At 36.8% G+C, this 24,513-nt stretch overlaps 2 protein-coding genes and 1 long non-coding RNA gene across 3 annotated transcripts; all 3 read right to left on the bottom strand.

Moving 5' to 3' along the window:
• Window positions 1–11,885: 11,885 nt before the first annotated feature.
• LOC107599873 (tetratricopeptide repeat protein 19, mitochondrial) lies at window positions 11,886–16,754 on the bottom strand. Its single transcript, XM_016291577.1, has 10 exons — window positions 16,483–16,754; window positions 16,234–16,319; window positions 15,086–15,196; window positions 14,883–14,921; window positions 14,729–14,785; window positions 14,606–14,667; window positions 14,413–14,507; window positions 14,151–14,305; window positions 13,857–14,019; window positions 11,886–12,504 (listed from the first exon to the last, which is right to left on the bottom strand). Exons 1-10 carry the CDS (start codon window positions 16,718–16,720, stop codon window positions 12,338–12,340), a joined length of 1,173 nt encoding a protein of 390 aa, XP_016147063.1. The 5' UTR covers window positions 16,721–16,754; the 3' UTR covers window positions 11,886–12,337.
• A 948-nt stretch (window positions 16,755–17,702) lies between these two features.
• On the bottom strand, window positions 17,703–24,230 carry LOC107599903 (protein lifeguard 2-like). The gene is made up of 14 exons (XM_016291624.1): window positions 24,154–24,230; window positions 22,550–22,715; window positions 22,288–22,421; window positions 21,724–21,788; window positions 21,566–21,619; window positions 21,409–21,459; window positions 21,233–21,272; window positions 21,039–21,076; window positions 20,531–20,623; window positions 20,408–20,426; window positions 20,216–20,266; window positions 19,999–20,094; window positions 19,770–19,823; window positions 17,703–19,686 (listed from the first exon to the last, which is right to left on the bottom strand). Exons 2-14 carry the CDS (start codon window positions 22,707–22,709, stop codon window positions 19,540–19,542), a joined length of 1,002 nt encoding a protein of 333 aa, XP_016147110.1. The 5' UTR covers window positions 22,710–22,715; window positions 24,154–24,230; the 3' UTR covers window positions 17,703–19,539.
• On the bottom strand, window positions 20,207–20,638 carry LOC107599874 (uncharacterized). Its single transcript, XR_001610711.1, has 3 exons — window positions 20,531–20,638; window positions 20,373–20,426; window positions 20,207–20,266 (listed from the first exon to the last, which is right to left on the bottom strand). It is a non-coding gene; the product is annotated as an uncharacterized lncRNA (long non-coding RNA).
• Window positions 24,231–24,513: the final 283 nt, after the last annotated feature.

Raw genomic sequence — 24,513 nt, forward strand, 5'->3', positions numbered from 1 at the left:
GCCAGACTGTCCTTGCAAAGTTGGAACTGCCCCACTTTATAGAAACAGCCTTTGTGCACAGACGCATTGTAGGTTACTCTGCAGGTTCAGGAAACAGTCCTCCATAAAATGCACTGCACACATCTGAATATTTGGGTTGAACTGTTCTGGAACAGTGTTGTAAATACAACTTAACCACTGATTTCTACAAGTGTCCTTTGGAAGGCCAAACAAAGTAGTTTCGCTTTCACAACGAAACACACAGCGCCACACACGCGGGCAAGAGTGAGCTTGAGAACGGCGCGGCAGCGCGGCAGGCCGAAGGAGCATCCGGCGGGCTTGCGGAAACCACATGTGACGACCCCGGGCTGGACTCCGCTTCATCCACACATCCACAGAGCCGATCCGTTGATCCACAGCGTGAAGTTGATGTATTTCCTCAGCGACCAGCACGGATCAGCTCCAGGCATGACGAAGCAGATATTGTCCTCTTTTGGAAGACCAAACAAAGTAGTTTCGCTTTCACAACAAAACACACAGCGCCTTCACGACATGGCGGCGGCAACAGCAATACTACAGCGAGAATAAAAGTTACGCCTTCTTTCTTTGCGTGAACATTTGGTCCTTGTCCTGGCTTACATGTTACAAGAAAACATTACATTCCATTTAAATTGGGGAAAAAAGTTTTATCAGAACTTCTAGCACTCTGTCACCTAACAAAATGAGAAAATCCTAAGTATAAGGCTGAATAAAGTCGGTTTACTGTAGTTACTGGCAATGACATTTGATTTATTTTCCATTCTTTACAGCTCCTCTTGGAATAAAAGAAATTTGAGCTATTCCTCTTGTTTTTCCGCTCAGTGCTGGATGTTCATACACATTATGTAAACTATCATTGACAGTCAGGTTGTACTGAACAACAACCTATATACCTTACAGATATTTTGGGCTTGAATGAATTCTATGTTAAAATAATCTCTTGAATGAAATTTAATAGCCCACTCCCCAAGAGTATTTACCTTTGAAAGCTTGTTTAGGGAATTAGCATAAATTATTTCATTAGACCATCTTCCAAAGACAAAAACGGTTATTTTCTAGTAAAAATACTTAAGACAGTGTAGGGCTGTCAGGGGAAAGAGCATTCTGTGGTGCTTTGATGCTTGGCAGAGTGGGTTAAAGTGAAAGATTTTCATATGTTTTGATTTTTTTTAATACAATTGACTAATTGCAATACATGTTGACCTGTTTAATAACATTGTTTTACTATTTTAAAAAAATGTAATTAAATTAAAAAAAAAAAGATTTTTCACCATACTTGGATGAAAAAGTAAGGATTGCGACATCAAATCCAACTCCAAGGAACCAACATGGGAATGTGACCTGAATGTGCCTGTAGAATTTCACACAATGTGTAACACCTGCAACCAGTTTTGATGTGAACTGTTTGTATATCACACAGTCTGTGAGTGCAGCATTAGGGGAAACACCGCTAATGTTTGTCCTCTGTGATTTATGCTTGCATTAGCAATAAACACACACAGGAGCTTTGTGTTTTCATGTTTTATTCAGAGTTTGAGTTCAGCAAAGGTTCAAGTGATAAGACCCAGTTAGTAGAGATTCAAGGTGTGAGCACATCTGCACTTAAGATAAGCACTTCAAGGTGATTCAGTTATTGCCTTCTGCAAAATCATCCGATATAGAGGTAATTTAAGAGTCTGTAGTAATTTCTTGATATGAACCTAATAGTCGATAACTAGCCCAGAATTAAGCAACATGTAAGGAATATAAAATGTATATAAAAGAACATTATGTTGTGTATTTGGTGAAATGCAATGTGTTTATGCGGTTTAAGGTAAAAAAAAAAAACACATTATTTTCCACATAATGTACATTATTTTTGCTCCTCTATGCCCCGCCTTTCTGAAATGCATTGATTTTTACCATGCTCATCGTTCTGAGAAGCGAGGTGTGCTCTGATTGGCCCGCTATCCAGTGCGTTGTGATTGGCTGAATACCTCAAGCGTGTGACGGAAATGTTACGCCCCTCACCATACTGTGATGTCGTGTCCCGGCGCGATGAGACAACACCAATAAAACCCATTACAAACGAGGCATTTGTTGCATCCAGTGGGGACATAATTACTGATTATAATGACTTATACTGTCTTTTTACGCGTTGCGTTGAGTATCGCGTATCGCACTGCACAAACATAAAACCATGTCTGCATTTATGATCGGAGAAATGACAAACAACAAGCGCTATTCTACACTGCTTAAAACTCAAGTTTAAATCGTCAGTGGCAAATTCTTCAAATATAAAAAATGTACTTACAGGCTGAGTCAGAAGCGCCAGACTGTCCTTGCAAAGTTGGAACTGCCCGGGTTGAACTGTTCTGGAACAGTGTTGTAAATACAACTTAACCACTGATTTCTACAAGTGTCCTTTGGAAGGCCAAACAAAGTAGTTTCGCTTTCACAACGAAACACACAGCGCCACACACGCGGGCAAGAGTGAGCTTGAGAACGGCGCGGCAGGCGGATTCGACGAAGGAGCATCCGGCGGGCTTGCGGAAACCACATGTGACGACCCCGGGCTGGACTCCGCTTCCTCCCCAGTGAAAGCCAATATGGCGATCCCCAGCACAGATCAGCTCCAGGCATGACGAAGCAGATATCGTCCTCTTTTGGAAGACCAAACAAAGTAGTTTCGCTTTCACAACGAAACACACAGCGCCACACACGCGGGCAAGAGTGAGCTTGAGAACGGCGCGGCAGGCGGATTCGACGAAGGAGCATCCGGCGGGCTTGCGGAAACCACATGTGACGACCCCGGGCTGGACTCCGCTTCATCCACAGTGAAAGCCAATATGGCGATCCACAGCACAGATCAGCTCCAGGCATGACGAAGCAGATATCGTCCTCTTTTGGAAGGCCAACCAAAGTAGTTTTGCTTTCACAATGAAAAATACAGCGTCTCCACGACATGGCGGCAGCGGCAACAACAATACTACAACAAGAATAAAAGTTACGCCTTCTTTCTTTGCGTGAACATTTGGCCGGTGTTATGCAAATCTTCCCACACCGTGACGTAAACATGCGGGGGTGTGTTTAAACGAGGCGTTTTAGGAGGGCGTGGACAAGTCTTAACTTTTATAAAGAATATCTCTTTAGGTTTGAGACTTTAGTCTTTGCAACTTTAGGGATCTTATCTATTCACGAACAGTTTGTAACACTCCAAAGAGAAAGGAAAATTTGAAATTGCATCATATGAGCCCTTTAAGGCTAATTTAAACAGCTTTACAGCTTAAATACACAAGTGTTAACACAATAATTAATGTACGTCCATTTATAAAATTACAGGCTTCACATTTCTGCTTTTAAATCCTCCATAAATTGGCCCCATTCACTTCCTTTATAAGTGCCTCATAGTAAAGGCTCGTTCACACCAAATACCATAACTATAAAGATAACGATAAAGATATAATTCTAAAAATAATTCTCAATATTTAAGAATAGCAGAGTCCACACTACAGCTATAATGATAAAGGCACAGAGAAACAATATCATTGGAATCACTTTCAAATAATTTTTTTCCAGTTGACGAATGATAAAAACATTGACACCCAATCAGAATTAATTAAATAGTGTATTGAGCCCGAAATATTACTTTGTTTTATTGCTTATTATGCAAAATTGACAGTTAAATTGTCAAACAATAAAACAGAGAGGCTCAATAGTCTTACTAGCCAAAACAATGTTTTCAAGCAATTAAATTTGCATGCTTGCTCTATCAGTGGAGATACGCTTTATCCAGCTTATGACCTCAATGGCCACTGGACGTTTTATGTCTCGGTGACAAACTACAGCACAACAGTTTGTGTTTAACTGATAATATGTCCAGCATTGTTCTAGGAAATTTGCCTCATATCTTTTTTGTTTCCCGAGGATATAGTCTTAATTGCAAAATGACGTCTTCATAATGCATTTAACAGAAAAACGTAATCCTTGTCCTGAACATTATGATATAATGAATCACCACGATCCTGCGATGACGTGAATTCACGGCTGAATTGTTGCACACCATGCAATCCAGCCACCAGCAATGAAATAGTACTGTTTTAATTCCACATTACAAGGATGCTATTATAACAGTAAATTATAACTGAACACTATCATTTTATTTGACCTATGCAGATTTTCTTTTTATAAATACACCCTGATGATTTCAGCAATCACGCCTCGTTACATGGCAGTCAAGGGTTTGGCCGCAAGCTGATTCTGTGTCTGTTTTCTGATTATGGTTCTTGTAGAAGACATGGCCCAGCAAAAACCTTTGATAAATCAAAGCAATATACTTGAAAACACAGTGATTTATGTGCAAGTGTTATGTGGATTAGATGAATCTGAAGAAAAGATCTAATGTTTCTATCCAATTGCATTGTGAAATGAATAATGAAATATTTCACAATAGGTGGTCGAATAAAAACTGAAACTGTAAATTGGAAATATGACATAAGGGGACAAACAACCGGTGGGTTAATTATGGATTATTGTTGCTTTGGGGATAACCATAACCCTGCCAAAACATTTTTTCAACTCCAGCAGCTGTGGTGGGAGCAGTCGGAGGGAGGGGCGCGGGGCGCAGGGTTATTTTTACAGCGACAAATATTTGTTGTTAAGGTCTTCATTTACAAATGGAGATGTCTCGAAAACAAGCCTGCCAATTCCCCATCCAGCCACCGTCCAGAACGGCAAACGATATTTCTGTATGTTCAGATAAACACTGCTCTGCAAAGTCAGTCTAACCTGAAAAAAATCAATGGCCTGGAAACACAGAGCCATTCATAATGTCTATTTAGTAAGCCAACCTAATAATAAACCAAGAGAAACAATGTGTACAGTGAACAGTGCTGTGTTCATTGACCATGTTTACATACACATAATTTTCCAATTAAGATCCATATTCTACTTGAGACTTTCTCCACATTTATGTAATTGCATATTTGGAAAAACTAAGAACCATTTCTTGATAATGTCCTCTGCTAACTATTGCAACATTGAACGGTAATGTACAAACCTTCAAATTTAAACAGCTTGGACCTATGGTAGAGTTCAGTCTCATAGTGATTCTTATACTACTTAAAAAAGAAAAAGAAAAGAAATCACCATGGAAACGATAGTTCTGCCAATCTCAGGCTACAACAGAAAAGGTAACTTACAATTCAACTTTGGTAGCTTGCAATTAGCCACGACTGTCGTCTAATAAATAAATAAATACGTTTTTAATTAAAACACACTGACAGAAATAATGCTTAAAATTCTTTAAGGAGATCTCATTCAAATTTAAATAGGGTTTAGAATAACAATAACCCTTGTTGCCATGGTATTGTGGCGGAATGATGGCCACTGAGCTTTGAGACGAGCTGCACTCTTTATACTATACAGTCGATCACGCAGATCTCTGCTGTTCGTTCTCGCACTGATTACTTATTTGTCTAGTACAGTTAACAAACGCCAGTGTCTCATTTACCGTCAAATACATTTGCAGAATGCGTTCAGATCACACAGCGACTCAACGCACGTGTCTGTGGAGCAAATGAACTCGCTTCATGTCATCTTGTCCCAAACGCTCAGGAAAACGTGGACATGCGGCATGCAGGTGTTTGTATCCATGACACCCCATCTACACTGCAAGCGACACGACAAAACTACGAGACGAGACATTATTGCCAATAAAAAAAGAGAGAAAGAAATCAACACTGCGTTATTTACAACTGACATCCCGCAGCTCGTTAGCAGCGTCGCTGCCGCCAGCAGTCAGTGTTGACTGTCTGGGTGTGTACAAAAAACATGATGACATTCATAAAGCGAACATCAGAGCTCAAATGATCACCGACCTCATCAACTGCCTGGACTTCATCTAGGCTACACGTTAAATGTTCAATAAGCTCCAAAAAATACAGCATGAGCTGCACGCTCCGTCAGCCTCAGTCAAATATTGACCATGACTAGAATTCACAAGTTAATGAAACGACCGGTTAAAAACAGACCTGAAGATTGAGCAACAACCACCCTAGAATAATACATTAATAAAAAGTAAAAATACATACAAATTTTAGCTATGAATTTACCATACTCACAGTAGAAGGGAGTTTCAGTAAATGACTTCCAGTGGTGCACAGCAAGTCCCACCAGACAGGGGGGGAGAAAACTCACCTGTCATGCAAGAGGTGTCCAGTTTTCCAAATGCTAAATGTTTGTGTTAACAAAAAAGATGATGAGTCGCTCTGTCAATATTAGGAGTGAAAAACGTCAGTCAGATGGAGAAGGAGGTCTCTTCTGGAAACCTTTGCATGCCCTCTCATGAAGAGTCAGTCAACTTTTTGTAAAGGGCACTCAAGACCCACTTTATATACAACAAGTGGTGCATGGTGTGTGCGTGATTAATTGGTCAGCTTTTAAATCCCTGGGGAAGAAGTGCAAAACCTAGGCTAGCAGTCACAATACAAATGCACAGCACAAATATTAACCCACAAATGAACACTCCGCTGTGTTTATCTAATAGTCTTGACACTTGTTTTTGATGTAGATGTAAAATGGGTTTGTGATATTATTCTAGTGGATCTTGAAGGGAGAGTTCACCTAAAAATTAAATGACATTTCAGGCTTATATGACTCCACAGATTTGACATGAAGGTGTACATTTTTGGGTGAACTATCCCTTTAATGTTAATATTTGAGAAAACAATACATTTACATATGTGACCCTGGACCACAGAACCTAAACCAAAAAGTCTCAAGTGTCAATTTTTCGAAATTGAGATTTAGACATCATCTGAAAGCTGAATAAATACGTTTTCCATTGATATATGGTTTGTTATGATAGGACAATATTTGGCTGATATACAACTATTTGAATATCTGGAATCTGTGCAAAACAAAAACCTAAATATTGAGAAAATCGCTTTTAAAGTTGTCCAAATGAAGTTCTTAGCAATGCATATTACTAATCAAAAATTAAGTTTTGATATATTTACGGTAGGAAATTTACTAAATATATTCATGGAACATGATCTTTACTTAATGATGAAAAATCTATCATTTTGACCCATACAATGTATTTTTGGCTATTGCTACAAATATACCTCTGCAACTTAAGACTTTAAGATTTTGTGGTCCAGGGTCACATATATGCCTGAATAATCCATATTAAATACTTGTATCATCAAGCAGCACTTGTTTCAACCACACAGCTGTTTACTACCATAGCAAAGCACACAGCTGCGTCTTTTGAACTGCATTTGGGAGAATAAATAGACCTCTTATTCTAACATGTGTCTGAAATTATGTATAATTGCATTATTAATAATTCACCTAATCTTTTCTTTCCTCCCAAAGTTTATCAATGACCAATGACAGATTGTTTAAACCAAAAGTGTGCACTCCATGTTTGATCTATATACTGGTGAGTAATTGTCCCTGCTTACAAAAATGCACATGTAGGTAACTTAAAAGTTCAATTTAGTGAACCTTAGTCAAAAAATGTCAGGGGTCAATACTTGTTACTATCAGTGCTCTGCAGTGTTCTTTCAGGGAAGAAGAAAAAAACGTATTCTGCTGAGGTACAATTATGATAGATCAGCACATAGTGAACCTAAAACAACCGTGGAAGCATGTCAGTTTGTTTAGCATGAAATCATGTCATTTCTTTTGATCTTATCACTTTGACAAGAGTGGTACCCTTTTCTAAGTGGCAAATAAACAAGCTGTTCTTTTCCAACACAGAATAATCCTGTGAAAGCAGATGATAATATATAATTAGACCATACACATGTGAAGAATATTGATGAGAGTGGAACAGAATGAAAAATGACCACCCTTTGTGCAGGTGTTCTGTGGGAACAATCACGTCTGTCAGTGTTGTTAATAATTAGGGATCCTATGACAGAACAGTGTTATGCAAACCTGCTTTACAAATATCTAGATAATTAAAGGCTTTTGAATCAGCATAAATGATGGCCTTTTTTACACTGAAGGGTGGGAAACAAAGTATTTGTGAGAAGTAGGTTACTGGTATAATTATATCCAGAATAATGACTAATTTGTTAAAAAGAAATCCAGCAAATATTCTGTTTACCAGTAAGTTAAACTTAAAATAAAATGTGAAATGCATAGGCTACCTGATTTATCTTTTAGGATGAAAGACTGAATCACATTATATGAATCACATGATATGCTTGACCCACAAGGAGCATAAAGATGCACTTTAAAATGATGTACCCTTACATGGGGTTCTGTTTTTGTTTATCATGGGGTGGTCTACCTCATGGTAGCCATCATATTGAAGTCACATGACTTGCCAAACACAACTTTCTTTATACCCTTATTTTCACTCACCAAAGAAATTAATCTAGCTAACAAATACGCAAATAAATTGGACATTTCTTCAGTTGCAATGGTAAGCGGAAACCTTTGCTTTGAAGGAATAATACACCCAAAAATGAAAATTTGTTGAACATTTACTCACTCCTCAGGCCATTCAAGATGTATATGAGTTCATCAAAACAGATAAAAAAATTAAGCTTTATATCACTTGTTTAACCGGACCTTATGCAGTAAATGGGTGCCGTCAGAATGAGAGTTCAAACAGCTAATAAAAACATCACCGTAATCCACAAGTAATCCACACGATCCAGTCCATCAATGAATGTCTATAGAGAAGTTAAAAGCTTGTATAATTGTTTAATAACAATTATAACTTTGCTTTCTTTGTGAAGAAGCTGTCTTATCAGAATCAAGAGAGAAATATGCAGAGATCAAGCATAGTTTAGAAGCAAAAAACAGTCCAAAACATTTCTTAAAACATATGTCAGTGGATTCTGATGTGAGAGGACAACAGGCATGGACTTTTTCATTGGAAGAAGCATTACTATGGATTATGGATTGGTATTTTGGTCAGAAGTGACAGTTTAAAGTTAAAATACCTTAATGATGTATTTGTTTCTTACAAACAAACAGCTTTTCAATTCACAAGACATTAATTGATGGACTGCAGTGGTGTGGATTGGATGTTTCAGCTGTTTGGACTCGTATTCTGACGGCACCCATTCACTGCAGAGGATCCATTGGTGAGCAAGTGATGTAATGCTAAATTTCTCCAAATCTATCTTGGATGGCCTGAGGGTGAGTACATTTTCAGTAGATTTTCATTTTGGGTGAGCAATTCCAGTATTGTTTTGTTGCACCCACCCATGACACTAGGTGTCAGTAAAAATGTACAAAGTGTGAAGAAAGCAACTTTCTTCTGTGGAATAATTCCAACATGCTAAATGCTAAATTATATACATTTATATAAGCAACAAAAAAATCATCTTAAGAACATTTAACAGTCTTAGTCCAATAAAATAAAACAATAAAATAAACAAAATCATGAATTGCAATCCATATTCCTTCATCATTTTCTATAAGCTGAGAATGAGGTTTTGTTGAGGGACATATCATGAAAAAAATGAACATCAGATTTTTTCTTTTCCTTTTTTTTCTGTAAACCTAAATCTTACAGAAGCGGGCTTTCATAAAAATGAACCCTGGCTTCACATTGTTCATAATACACATCCAAAAAACTAAAACAAAAACAGTCAATTCAATAATAACTCAGCATAAAAAAGAATCAAAGGGGCTGTTGGGAAAATGACCTCCAGCTTTACCACACTAACAGAAGATTTTGCCTGAAGCTACACACTAACCTTCTGTGCACGGGGCAAAAATTCAATAAGCAGCAGCAGACGTTATTGTTATAAAGCTAAATCCACATAGCTTACATGGTTCTGGGCACCTGGCAGCTTAAAAAAAGCTTGAGAAAGTGCATAGAGAAATAACGAACCAAAAACAACTTAAAAATGCAATAAAAAAAATAAGTTTTGCATAAAGGGCTTAAAAGATCATTATCCAAAATATCACAAACACGCATGCTTTCTGCAGTGAACTGCAAAAACACATTCAGTCATACCAGTGTGAGCATGTCAGAGGAGGAAAGTAATCACAGCACAACAGAAAGCTCATGTAAATCATCATTTTCTTCCCTCAAACTTGTCAAACCAGCAATTATTGTTCACATGACTGCTTGCCAGTATGAGGGCAGCTAGCAACAGAAGTTATTTTAGTTGCAAACCGGAATAAACAAATTAACCAATGCTCATTGAGAAAATTCAGAGGGAACACTCCTAAAAATAAAAGTTCAGGTTTTATCCATTTTTGGTTCCCCAACGAACCTTGAAGTGAGCAGCTCATAAAAGAAACATTTATTTCTCAGTGAGAAGAACATTTTAAAAATCCAAAGAATTCAAAGAAAGATTCCATGGGTTCTTCATGGAACCACTGATGCCAGTAAAGAGTGAAGGATAAACAAAATAAGTATCTGTATACACAGTGGCCCTAAAAAGTAAAAAACCAAGTGTTATTTCCAATTCCCGTTGCACTTTCCTAAGAGAGGTTTAAGTCAAAAGGCGAAAAGATTTGAGGCCTAAAGGCATTGACTCACAACATTAATTTTTGTGCCAATACAAACTTTTTGGCCCACCTCATGCCCAATAGACTGATGTAAGATTTGAGTTTGAATGAAAATATGAGCTGCTCTTATCTGATGAGCCACTCTATGAGATCCTTAATTACTAGTTGAGTCATGTTGATCTCAGCCTCATGCTCCCACTGCATCTTTTACCACCCAGGCATGACAAGACCACACTCAGAGCGCCCAGCCCTAATGCATCCCTTCTCCTTTATTAGGACGGCACTCGCTGTTCCCACTATTAATAATTACAGGTTTAAAATATCATGTGTGGATTCTAATACATTGGGAACATGATGACACAGCAGCTCTTCTTAAAGCACTTTCTGAAAACATCTCTCGTAAACAGATCAGACGGAACTGAGTTTGAATGAAAATATGAGCTGCTCTTATCTGATGAGCCACACTCTATGAGATCCTTAATTACTAGTTGAGTCATGTTGATCTCAGCCTCATGCTCCCACTGCATCTTTTACCACCCAGGCATGACAAGACCACACTCAGAGCGCCCAGCCCTAATGCATCCCTTCTCCTTTATTAGGACGGCACTCGCTGTTCCCACTATTAATAATTACAGGTTTAAAATATCATGTGTGGATTCTAATACATTGGGAACATGATGACACAGCAGCTCTTCTTAAAGCACTTTCTGAAAACATCTCTCGTAAACAGATCAGACGGAACTGCTGATTTGAATCTTTCAGGTCTTTTTACCCTGTAGAATGAGAGAATATTTAACTCTTTTATTGAGAAAGGGAATCATCTTCAGAGAATAAGACCAACATTTGACTAATGGTTTAAAGAGTGAAAAGGATCCAAGGCCAGTTATTAAGTAACCAAGTTAATCTAATTTTCCTTTAAATTGACTCACTAAAAATAGCAGAGAACCTTCTGGGCACCAGCTTCGCTTAAGTCGCACATTTTGAACAACACCTGATATCTTTATTAAAAGATATTGTAAGTTAAACAGATTAGTTGGAATTCTTTCTGCAAGAAAGCAGATGCTAACATTTATAAAGATATAAATTAAATTAGATATTTAAAGGTGTATGTATTGTTTCTTTTCATGTATTGTGTCTAAATGCTGCAACCAAATTGCCTTCAAGACAAACTAAATGTGAATTTAGGTTTCTGCATGTTGAAGTTTAAAAAAAATTCACTCCTCAATTCAACATTTTGGATTTACTGATCTTTCGGGTTGAAGAACTCAAAACTTTGGTTTCTTGGACGATCTTTAGGAAATCTGAACACATACTGACCTCTACAGTGCATGAGTTTTACTGAATTCAGGTGACAACCAACATAAAAAAAAAAATTCAAGAACAAACATTTTGTTCACAGGTTTATCAAACCACTTCTCACATCAAACACATTAACACGAGTTGGCTTTAAATAAGATTATTACATGTTTCATTGCACAATATTTCAAAAGACCAATGATGAGCTGCCCTGATGTACAGAATTTCTGACTTCTCACTCAGTCATCAGTCTCTTATTATCTTCCCTGATTCCAGAGGAAACATTTATTACAGTCCAAGAGCAAGGCTATAAAATAAGTCTAATGGGAGGTAATATATAAAAAGGGCATTAGACAATGTTGTGTACTGTTGCATTGTGGGTGAAAAATGTGAAATGGCAACCAGTGAATGTTACAGTTATTCATGGCTGGAGAATTATGGCCCTGCTAAAGATGATTTTGTTGCACAAAACTGATATATCTGCCCTAATGTTGTGCTGTACTGAAGTATATTATACTTCCAGGAGTGTGTGTGCACACAGGCATCGTTTGGATCAATCCTTAAGCTCCTGTTCCTCAGGTTTGCTCTCTTTTTGTCCGTCTCTCCTGCTGGCCAACTCTTTCAGCCCTTCCTGAAGCTGCTCAACAGCTTCTCCATCTCCTGCTGCACGTGCCAGAGCCAGAGCTTCCTGGTACAGTTTACTAGACTCCTCAAACTCCCCTGAACAACAAAAGACAAGCAACCATGACACAACTTTGTATCCCTGAGAAAATGCCATTCAAAACAATATGAATATATAATATGTATATAATAATAATATAATTTCAATATGCATCTGTATATGCACACACATATACATGCAGGCAAAAAAGTATGAATGAAAGTGAAAGTATGAAAATTGAATATTCTTTCAAGAAATTAATACTTTTAGTAAGCACGAATGCATAAAAATGACAGTGAAGCACAACTGTTTTAAACATGAATAATAAAATATATTTATCTGCATCAAATCAGCATATTTAGGGCCCTATGAACACATAATCTGTAGAACTGCTCTAAAAGAGTCACTTCATGGGCATTTTACCATTTCTTTTGAGAAAACCTATCGTCGTATCATATACAAACACAAACCTTCTTGTTGTCTTCACAGCAACTTTTATCAAAATAAAAGTTTGTTTTAACGTGAAGAAACTTTGACAGAAATATATTACTTAACGTAATGATAGTACTACTACTAATAATACAATTATTATTAAAACATAATTTTTTAAGAAACATTATTTACTAGAAGAAAATATTTACCAGAATTTATTTACCAGACAAATGTAAATACAAGAACAAAAACACAGCATTTCTGGAAAAAAATAAAAAATAAAAAAAATAATAATACAATTAAATCAGTTAATTGGAGATGCTTTTGTTTATTAAAATTTTATGAAACCATTCAAATGTAATCCAGAAAATGAATGGAAAACAGAATTTGGTAAAAAATAAGATCTGAGAAAAAAAATAAAGTATTTCATATTTTGTTAAACTTTTAATAAATTGCTGGTAAATTGCACAAGTTTCATGATTTCAATGAATTAGACATGCTTTTTGATTAATATTTTTTAATTTAACCATTAAAACAGAACCTAGAAAAATTTAAATGGAAAAAATGGAATTTGGAAAAAATAAAAATAAACCAGATTTTTTTGAAAAAATTAAACGGACTTCATAGGGCCCTTCACATAGAATGATTTCTAAAGGATCATGTCACACTGAAGACTTAAGTAACGGCTGCTGAAAAATCAGCTTTGGCAACACAGGAATAAATTACATTTTTTAAACTAATTATTTCACATTGAACAGTCTTGGAGACTTCTTTCAAAAACATTTTTTTTTAAATCTTACTGACCCCAAGTGGTAAAATGGTAGTATATATAATATGTTGTATTTTTATATATTAGTATTTTATACATTTTTCATATTTACATTTGGGATTGTACATTAGAATTCATTTGTGATTTGTGCACTTCATTTGTTAAAAAACTATATGTAAACGTCAGTGGAACCAAAGGGATCAGTTGAACCTTTGTGCATCAGAATTCCCGCCATATTCCCAAGCAGCACATGTTGATCAGGGTGACCCGCTGCCTGTCCAAGCTCAGCCGCCTTCTTCACATGAGCCAGAGCCTCATCATGCTTTCCTTGCAGGTCCAACACAGTCGCCAGGTCACTCAACAGAACCAGGGTCTGAAGCAGATTACACGATACACATTTAATGGGACAAAATATTTGCCACATCCGAAGATCTTGTAAAAGAACTAGGAACATATTCATTGGGTAACTATGATAATATATGTACCCGTGTGTAATGTCATCACCTGTGGATGGGACTCTCCCTGCTCCTCCTGGCAGATCTGTAGCGCGTGCCGATAATCTCTGCAGGCACCTGTGAAACGATGATTAGCTGCCAAATAACGTGCCCTCGCGTCCAGACTAAGACCAAGCAGCAACCTGGTGTCTTTGCGCTCCTCATCTAATTAAAAAAACAAACATATAGTAAGAGATCAATACATTGACAAACAAACACAAAAGCTCTGTTTGCAGTGACGTACAGCCAAAACTGAAAGGTGGCTGTGATACCTGACAGGCTTTCTGGAGGAAGCTCCTTCTGTTTCTCAATCTTGGCCTCTAAAGACTCTGTGCAGAACTGGAAGCCATGCTCTGCCAATTCGTTCCTGGAAATGAAAAGTCAAGAGTTCCTGAACAGTGCAGAGGTTAACAGGTCAACTAACTCGGACTGCTTTCACTCTCTCAGCAGAGGATCGGAACTCACTTGTTTTGAGTGGCATATATGCTGGCCAGCTTCAGCGACATCTCAATCACTGCATTGTCATCCTTTTGAGATAAAACGGGTATAAAAGCCTTACACGTTCATTAAAAAAATGAGTGTTTTTACCTGTGGTGTTCCTCCTGACAGCATAAAACTCATGGCTGCTTTGAACAGCTTCTCAGCCTGCAACAATAAACAACAAAGAGAGTCACATGCTGCCGCTCGCTACAGATGTACGCACTAATTTAGAGTAAGTAAGATCACCCTCAGCCTTACTCACATTATCCAGCTGACCTTGGACAAATGCAAGATTCGCCATCTGTGAAGAAAGAGAAACATTAAGCAAAATTATGCTCTCATTTAATCTTCTCTGTCATGTAATATATATACTATTGATGGTTGCAATGTTTTGTTTAACAAGGAGAATAAAATGGACTGGGCGAGGTGAAAAAGGAGGACAAAGTCAGGAAAAAAACAACATACCAGGCTGTATGTGTATATAATGGCATCATTATTGTGCATCTGATGTGCCAGTCGAACAGCTTTGTGTAAGAATCCACTGGCAGCATCCAGCTCCCCAATCATCATGCTGTACTGTGAATAATATTATGAAAATCATCTTTAAAAATATTAAAGACTGGAGTGCACTACATAACTTTTGCCCCCATTTAAAATCTGGAAAATTTGATGCTAGTTTCTGAAAGTCAGAGCCAGTCTGAGGATCTGAATTGAAACATTTCTCAGAAAATCATGTAGTGACTTCTTTTTTAGCTTCAGACTTCCAGTTGAAGAATATCAAACATGTCTGATATTTGTCAGCTGATTTTAGAACACATGTTGTTTTCATTTGTCATGCGTCTCCTAGCATCGAGGCCCATGTTTCTGCATGACTGCTAGTGTGTGATCCTCAGTCATTTAATGTATAACGCCTTGTTTTTTTGTTTGCAATGCAACCATTTACAAAATCTGCAGCTGAAAAAGAATGCCTACTCACAAAGGGTTTTAAAATCTGATTTGAAAAATGCATGTAATGTATGCCAGCCTTAAAGGAATAGTTCACCCAAAAATTTAAATTTGCTGAAATTTTCATTTCACAAGACATTAATAGAAGGTCTGGTGTTGTGTGATCACTTGTGGATTATTGTGATGTTTTTATCAGCTGTTTGGGCTTTCATTCTGATGGCACCCATTCACTGCAAAGGATCACTGGTGAGCAAGTGATTTAATGCTAAATGTCTCCAAATCTGTTCCAATTAAGAAAAAAATCAACAACTACATCTTGGATGGCCAAAGGGTTCTTTTTTTGGGTGAAGTATTCCTTTAATATAGTTTAGAACTTTTTTGTTTTTGGAAAGTCCAGAAACCTGAAACCACTACTGAACTTGCTTCTCATTTATATATTTTTTTATTTAACACAAACAATTTAATTACAAAATATATTATCAGCGTAACAATGTAGCAATAATTTGAACTTAAAAATATTAGTCTTTGTCCCTCTTTTTTCAAATTGTCATTGTGGTCTCTCAGACTAGGCTAGGACAAACAAATGTAGCTCAAGGTACAGGATCAGACGGGTTTGATGTGATACCTGTGTGTCAGTAAAGAGAACTCAGTAGAGCATCACAGTATACCTTGGCTTTCTTCAAGAGCAGAATAAGCTCATCCTCAAGTTTTTGCTCCTCAGTCCTCTCATCAGAGCTTCCAAAAAGCGAAAAGGCTGATGCAAAAGCAAATCTCTCTGTTAGAACATCTGAATCATTACACAGAGCTCACACTGCGTTGAAAGAACCGCTGTTATGCCAGCATTACGCATATTACGTCACGTGTCAAATACAGCCACCAACGTTTTCGAGTCACAGAAAACCTGCATGTCAACTCACCCATGACCCCCCACGCAAGAGTCCAGCTGCTGACCCCTGCAGCACCAGAGGGACGCAGATGCCATGACCTTCTGTGCCAGCGGCTCGACCGCACGAACACGCCCGCCGGTTCATGCAGCGGTTTGATTCGTGCTAAAGATAAACCAGAACCGGATACATTTCTCGTGCAGTCGTTAACACAGTGCTTTAAATGAGCTACCTGTGCAGCCAGCCGTCGACAGCAAGAGCGCAGCGCCATGTTGTTTCTGTGATTATACAATGACGTCAGGCGGGGCGGTCACGTGACCAGCTCACGAAGAACGATTTACTTTCATTCCATTTATTTCCATTTCAATTTGGATATAAATTATATTTACATTTTATTTAGACGGCTTTTGATGAAATGTGCATGGCATATGTATTTATTATATTATTATTAATTTATCTTAAAGGGGTCCTATCATGCTTTTTCACTTTTTCAACTTTAGTTAGTCTGTAATGTTGCTGTTTGAGCATAAAAAGATCTGCGAAGTTACAAAGCTCAAAGTCCACTTCAAAAGGAGATATTTTATTTAACAGAAATCACTATTCATGCCAGACTGGGGAGTTGTAATAATGTAAAATATGTGAAATATAATGTTTTTCGAACAACCTAATATGAGAGCCTGTTCTAGTACACCCCCAAAACAAAATCAAGACTTTGTAAAAGAGCATAATAGGACCCCTTTAATGCCTTTGCACTCAAACGTACAGGTCATTCCTGTAGTTTTATTATTATTATTATTATTAATAAAAATATTGAGGTCTCACATTTTCTTATATAATTTTAAACAATCACATTTTCAAATATCACAAACACATTCGTTTAATGTCATCCTAATATCACAATTAGAAATTGTATTTATTTATTTACATTTCCCTTTGCCTTGGGAATATTGTTTTAACTTGTAATTAATTTTTGTAAAACAAAAAAACATGAGCAAAGCTTAAAAAAAAAACTAAAATAATATTTTACAAATAAACTATAAAGAGGAGGTTTACAGTAGTCAACATTTGAAGTGGATCAAAAAAGTTCATCAAAGTTGTACTAAGACAAGAACGCATTTTGGTTTTAGGTTAGCTTTGATGAAAGGTTTTGATCCACTTCAAATGTTGACTACTGTACAGATGACAATTCTTGACCTACTAAGGAATTTTTTTAAAATGACTTCATAACAGGAATAACACCTACAACACACCAGTTTATTATTCACGGTTCTGTTTATTTATTTTACTAAAGCACAGATGAGGTTACAAAACAACACAATATCCTGTAATCACCCACTGGCCATTAGTATTTTAACAGGAAAAAGAAGGAATGCTTTTCAGTTCTAAAGTAGCACACAGTGGGTCTCTGTACCACAGATCATGCAGTAATTATAGGTTAAACGTATTCATTTGTAGACACAGAAGTGCACAGAGAGAGAGATAGGAAAGGCATAGGGTGATCCATATACACTCACACTTAATATGCACGTGTACAATAAGACTTCACAAAAAAATTACACAGATCACCTCAAATTGAAATCCTTCAGCTGAAAAAATAGCTTTCAAAACCAAGCATGTTAAGCGTTCAGTGTCTGTAAAGCATTTATACATTTAATCTAAAAAGGAACAAAGTTGCATGTGTGAAATGTACATATGAGAAAATACATACATTTGTGTTTTTTAAACTGCCATTTCAGTAACAATACTGTAGGTTAGTATAACCTTAAATCAAGAAATAAAGAGTATGGGTATGTGAGGCTTTCTACCCAAATCTCTTATAACCCACTGTGACAAATGAAACACCAATCCATCAAAAAGATGAATGCTTAATTTATAGAAACAGTTTAAAATGCAAGCAAAGAGGAATGTCAATATAGGTGTAAATGACCTAAAAACCTATTGAGGTTTTCAGAATTAAGAAGTTTTCCCAAATTAAAATGTCAACACACTCTATAAGTTCTTAAGAGACAAGAGAAGTATATTGAAGCCCATGGAATATAAGCCCTATGTGCTTGAAACAAATCATAAAATACATTATATCATCTTTTGTCTCTACTGAATGTAACAAGTCATCTCTTTTCAAATAAGTCAGCACCTGATAATTCAGTATTTCAAACATTTGACTCAAATGTGACTTAGAAAATTAGAAATAAAAGCAATCAAGTGTCTTGGAAATGAACAAAAACACCCAAGCATCACACACTTACGAGTTAATTTATGAGGCAATTCATAGACATATATTGCAGACCTCACAACTGACCTGTTGGACCAAGTGCTGCAATTAAAATCTCTCACGTGACAGAACTATATTTGGCACACAGTATAATAATAATAATTTTTTTTTTTTTTTTATAAATCTGCATTGGCTGCATACAACAACACTGAAATCTCATTATCAACCAGCATTCAGAGGCACAAAATATTTACTGACCGCAACAAGTTCCTGTAAGCTCCAGCTTCTGTCTCCCATTCAAGAGCAGGTTATTGCACAAAAAGCAATTCAAAGTGTCACATACAGGCCTCTCTAGCTCTGGCATAATTTCACTGCACAATGTTGCTGATTGACGAAACTTAGGTTGAAGGTACTGTTATACATTTAGTGATCGCCTGTCAGAAGATTCATTTCAACTATACAACGTGCAAACGAAGGGATATTATCCATTGACAAGTAAGTATTTTTTTCAGATTATTGTGTGCTGGAATTCTAAACATTATTCAATGCAGATGGCCTAGGGTTTTTCAAATCACTTGAACTGAAAACACAAAAATGATGTGCAGTGATTGTCGACCCTGAACAGCATGTGTATATCTGATTGGTAGCATGGTTATCTTGCAGCGAGGGTGCATACGAGGTGTGCAAAGAGCTGCCTAACCATGACCAGAAGGAAAACAACAGCACACATCAAACTTCAACTGCCACACAGAATGAAGGAAGACTGTTCGCTCCTCACCAAACCTTGGAGTAAATGAGAAGGGTGTGTGTGTGTGTGTGTGTGTGTGTGTGTGTGTAAAAGAGGACAAAGGCTAAAGCCTGGACACAGCATGAACACCTCACTCACGGCTCCCAAAGAGCTGAAGGAAAAAGAGGAATATGTAAACCACATCCATGTAGAGGCAGATGGCTCCGAACACATGCTCCTCTGGGTTCAGAGAGTACCGCCTGTTGCCGATCAGCAGCTGCATGTCAAACGCCAGAAACTAAAGCACAACAAAAAGAAGATAATTACATCTTGTACGAGGCACATAAACATGAAGATATTGCATAGTTAAAGGGTACTAACCAGAGTGAAAACCAGAGCACCAAATCCAGCATAAGCAGTATGCAACCAGGGTATCTAAAACCACAGACAGAAGCAGATGTTTAAGTTGACAACACTGCATTACGATCATTTTTTACAGTGTACATATTTCAAAAAGATAAAGGTAAAAGGTATATCTAAGTGATTATGACACAGGATTATCATGACAGCTTCAAAGTGATCTAGTACTAAGGGTTTACAAGCAGCTTACATATCCAAATGGTGCAGTGAAGAACAGCAGAAGCCCGGTGATCATCAGCACCATCATGAGGGAGAAAAGTAATCCATGACAGGTGGTGAAGTCAACCTAGATGACTAGATAAGTGATGGATATTAAAGAAGCTCATAGTTCCTGAAATCACACATCTCCTATGCTGGTCTCAATCTCAAAAACAAGAAGAATGTATAATAAAAAAAAATCTTCTTACCGTGCATTTGTGCTGCATACAAGCATCAGGTATGTTCCCATAAAAGTCATGCTGGACAAAAACAAAGCAGGGTCACTAACAGGGTAAACATGCTTTAAACATAAAGTCCCAAAGCCTCTAATGAGGAAATAGAACAGTGTATAATTGAGTCACTTACTATGAGGTCAGATAGAAAACTCGATTGTACTGTACAAACTTCCGGACTGGTTCACTGTGAAACACAGAACGGTCATCAGTTGCAGTGCTTTCTTTTAAAAGTGGAATAAATGGATAAAATGGGGCTTTGTCTTGTACTCTGATGTGTGTATCACTTACCAAAATGTGAAGAGTGACACCACACCAAATGTGACCATGAGCTGAACCATGAGGATACAGAAGACCTGCGAATGAAATACATGCTTTTCAAGACTAGGATGTTCATACATAAGCATTTAATCATCATTTCGGGTAAGATTTTTAAGGTTTTTGAAAGACATCTCTTATGCTCATCAAGACTATTTATTTGATAAAAAAATACTGTAAAACAGTAATATTGTGAAATATTATTACAATTTAAAACAGCCGTTTTCTGTAATTGGGGGAAAAATCTTGTTTTTTTAAGATAGGATAGTAGCTAGACAGGAAGTGAAGTGGGAGAGAGAGGGGGAAGGAATCAGGAAAGGTCCACGAGCTGGGACTCGAACTCGGGACGCCCAAAGCACCACGAGGCTATTTGCGTCGACAAAATGGAATAAAATCTTAACAATTATAAAGAACATTTCACCTCTAGCGGTGCTTTATTTTTAATATAGAATATAAGTACATAAGTTGAAGTTTTTCTTACCTGGCAAGCATGCCTGCCATATAGGACATTGCCAAAGTCTGAAATTAAAGCAAGAATACTCACCCCTTTCTTTTTCTGGTAGTTACAACAAATTTTTATGATAATGAATACTTATTATTATTACATATACTTATTATAAATGAGTGTTTACTATCATTTAACTTGTAAATGAATGAGACAATGAGATTACTTACAAAAATGGCTAGAAGGATCATATTGGTAGGGTATCTTCGTCTGTAGATGAAACACAAACACTGATAGATAAGTGATGGATATTAAAGAAGCTCATAGTTCCTGAAATCACACATCTCCTATGCTGGTCTCAATCTCAAAAACAAGAAGAATGTATAATAAAAAAAAATCTTCTTACCGTGCATTTGTGCTGCATACAAGCATCAGGTATGTTCCCATAAAAGTCATGCTGGACAAAAACAAAGCAGGGTCACTAACAGGGTAAACATGCTTTAAACATAAAGTCCCAAAGCCTCTAATGAGGAAATAGAACAGTGTATAATTGAGTCACTTACTATGAGGTCAGATAGAAAACTCGATTGTACTGTACAAACTTCCGGACTGGTTCACTGTGAAACACAGAACGGTCATCAGTTGCAGTGCTTTCTTTTAAAAGTGGAATAAATGGATAAAATGGGGCTTTGTCTTGTACTCTGATGTGTGTATCACTTACCAAAATGTGAAGAGTGACACCACACCAAATGTGACCATGAGCTGAACCATGAGGATACAGAAGACCTGCGAATGAAATACATGCTTTTCAAGACTAGGATGTTCATACATAAGCATTTAATCATCATTTCGGGTAAGATTTTTAAGGTTTTTGAAAGACATCTCTTATGCTCATCAAGACTATTTATTTGATAAAAAAATACTGTAAAACAGTAATATTGTGAAATATTATTACAATTTAAAACAGCCGTTTTCTGTAATTGCAAAAGTTGTCAAGCTGAATTTTCAGCTGCCACAACTCCAGCCTTTAGTGTGACACGATCCTTCAGAAATATGCTGATTTGGTGCTCAAGAAATATTTCTTATTATTATCAATGTTGAAAACAGTTGTGCTGCTTAGTATTTTTGAGGAAACTGTGATACATTTTAAACAATTCCTTGATGAACGTAAATTTCAAAAGAACAGCATTAATTTCAAACACTAACATTCACTTTAGAACTGTCTTACTGACACAATTTCTGCTGTTTTTCAAATGGAAAAACAATTGAATCAGGACTTTCACACCTTCCTGATGAACATGCGGCGGACATTCTTGTCCTCCCAGTTGCTTCCACTGAGGCCGTCGAAGCTGCTGCTGGAGCTCGGGTCAGAGAAGGGTGAGGACATGTCTGCAGCATACGCATTGGAATATCCTGGACCTAAACAGACATTTTGCACTATTAATATTGTTCAAACAGAGAAGAAAGACATCAAACATAATGCTCCTTGCTTATTACCAAAACATCTGCATCTATAACGGAAGATATTATAATAAATGGTCACTTACTGGGGCCGGGATGCACATAAGCCCAGCTGGGGTGCATGGGCATGGTTGGGGGTGGGATTGGGGGAGGCTGGGAGGCGTAAGTGAAGCTACCAGAAGCTCCTTGTTCTTTATCTCCTGCTGTAGCTTCAGCATAGCTGGGTGGGGCTGCTGACAGACTCATGGTCTACTATAAAACCATACCATTAACACAATGAAAGAAATCATCTGAGGATGGAATCACAACTAGCACAACTAGGTCTGATACTTGAGCACCCCGGCTTAGATTAATATTTTATGCCCCAACACCAATGGAACTTTGCAACTCTTCACCACATGAATTCATTATGAGCCCAACACTTGGATTCTTTCCCGTTTTAAGCCAATGGCAAACAGACAGGTTAAAGAACAGCTTTATAAAATTATCTTTCAACTGACCAGATTATAATGTTTATAAATGAACTCTGTACAGCCTGACATTTGATATAATAGACAAAATGTCAAAATGTTTTTGTTTTTTTTAAATGGAAGAGTTTATTGAACCTTTACACAAAATTAAAAGACAACCTAAAAAAGATTGAATATGGTTTGTATCGTATTTGATGCATCAGGCTTTTATGGCCCATACAGTATGATATACAGAGAATATAGAGCACACACTTGAGGAGAAAAAATATCTCAATTTTAGGCCTAAACTGAGCAAAAATATGTAATTTGGTGCAGATGTTATTTATATGACCAAACAGTAAGCTGAACTGACAGCTTGTAATGCAAATCAATGAGATTCTTATAACAGTATAACAGACTTTTACATAACATGCATACAAATATTAGCTGTCACCCTATTTCTCCTAACAGTATGTCTTAATAAGATGATATTTAAATGCTTAGTTTTAAAAGCCTGATGTATCATGTTTAATATTCACACGATTTTGGATAATCAAGCAAACTTAAGTGGCTTCAGTGCAGTTAAAAGTTTATCTTTAATTTTAATATCAATATAAGTTATTCTTACATCTACTTTTAAAAATTATTAAAGATTCACAGCAAAAAGACACGTTTACCACATACTGAAGTTGTTTTTAAAAATGATACTTAATGTTCTTTTTCTTGCTAAAAAGCAATCAGATGACAGAAGGCAAGTAGAAGAGTGAAGTGGTTTTTTGTTTTTCATTTGTTCATCGAAGTGGTGATCATGCTGATAATTTAGAGGCGGCGTTAGAAATTAATGTATCAAATATTAACAGTAGTATTTACATGGTTAATTGTACTGTCAAAAGTGTTGTGTTATCCATCAGTTATTATCAATAATAAACATTGAACATCGGTTTAGATATTGATCAGGCTAGTGAATGCAGAGCTGTCAAATACACCGCACAACAGTCTCTTATCCTAAACTATTAGTCTTAACGAGTACTCTCATACTAAAGTCAGCAGCAGTGACAGGACTGATATACATGGTGACAGCGCTTAGCTTAGCTAGCACATCGATGACACTTTTCAAGCCCATTCTGTCGTGCAGGAGATGACAAATGATTTGCGCATATAAGAATAACGCTGTTAGAAATTACTTTAAAACGTATGTTCAAATTTATTAGTTATAAATTAAGCTCTGTATTTCAACTTACCTTACTGTAACAGCTAACGTGACACTCGAGATCCCCACGTAAAAACAATGTACTCAATCATGTAATGACGTACATCCGGTGTTTCCGGAAATGATAACGAATCATGAAAGATGGAAAGTGTATCCATGTTGGTAGCACCGTTTTAGCAAAATGTACTGTATCTATTGAACATTAAATATTTTATTTTACAGCGAAAACGTGCTGTTGGCCATACAAGTCAGAAAAATAAACAATGGCAAAATATCCACAAGTGCAAATTCTCGTGGTAGAAATCGTGCTTTTTAGAATTAAAATCAAGTATGTTATTACTGAATACATCTTACTTACGTAGCTATTTTTTTTTAATTGTTAAAACATTTA

Source organism: Sinocyclocheilus grahami, unplaced genomic scaffold (assembly GCF_001515645.1).
Source record: "Sinocyclocheilus grahami isolate Dianchi unplaced genomic scaffold, SAMN03320097.WGS_v1.1 scaffold274.1, whole genome shotgun sequence".
NCBI lineage: Eukaryota > Metazoa > Chordata > Actinopteri > Cypriniformes > Cyprinidae > Sinocyclocheilus > Sinocyclocheilus grahami.

Coding starts and splice junctions, on each gene's coding strand:
- LOC107599873 (XM_016291577.1), bottom strand. CDS start 16,720: ATGGCGCTGCGCTCTTGCTGTCGACGGCTGGCTGCACAGGTAGCTCAT. Junction 16,320..16,482: donor TCTTGCGTGGGGGGTCATGG/GTGAGTTGACAT, acceptor CTTTTGCATCAG/CCTTTTCGCTTTTTGGAAGC. Junction 12,505..13,856: donor GGGAATTCTGATGCACAAAG/GTTCAACTGATC, acceptor TTTGTTGTTCAG/GGGAGTTTGAGGAGTCTAGT.
- LOC107599903 (XM_016291624.1), bottom strand. CDS start 22,709: ATGAGTCTGTCAGCAGCCCCACCCAGCTATGCTGAAGCTACAGCAGGA. Junction 20,624..21,038: donor ATGGCAGGCATGCTTGCCAG/GTAAGAAAAACT, acceptor TGAACATCCTAG/TCTTGAAAAGCATGTATTTC. Junction 20,095..20,215: donor GTATGCAGCACAAATGCACG/GTAAGAAGATTT, acceptor CTAGTCATCTAG/GTTGACTTCACCACCTGTCA.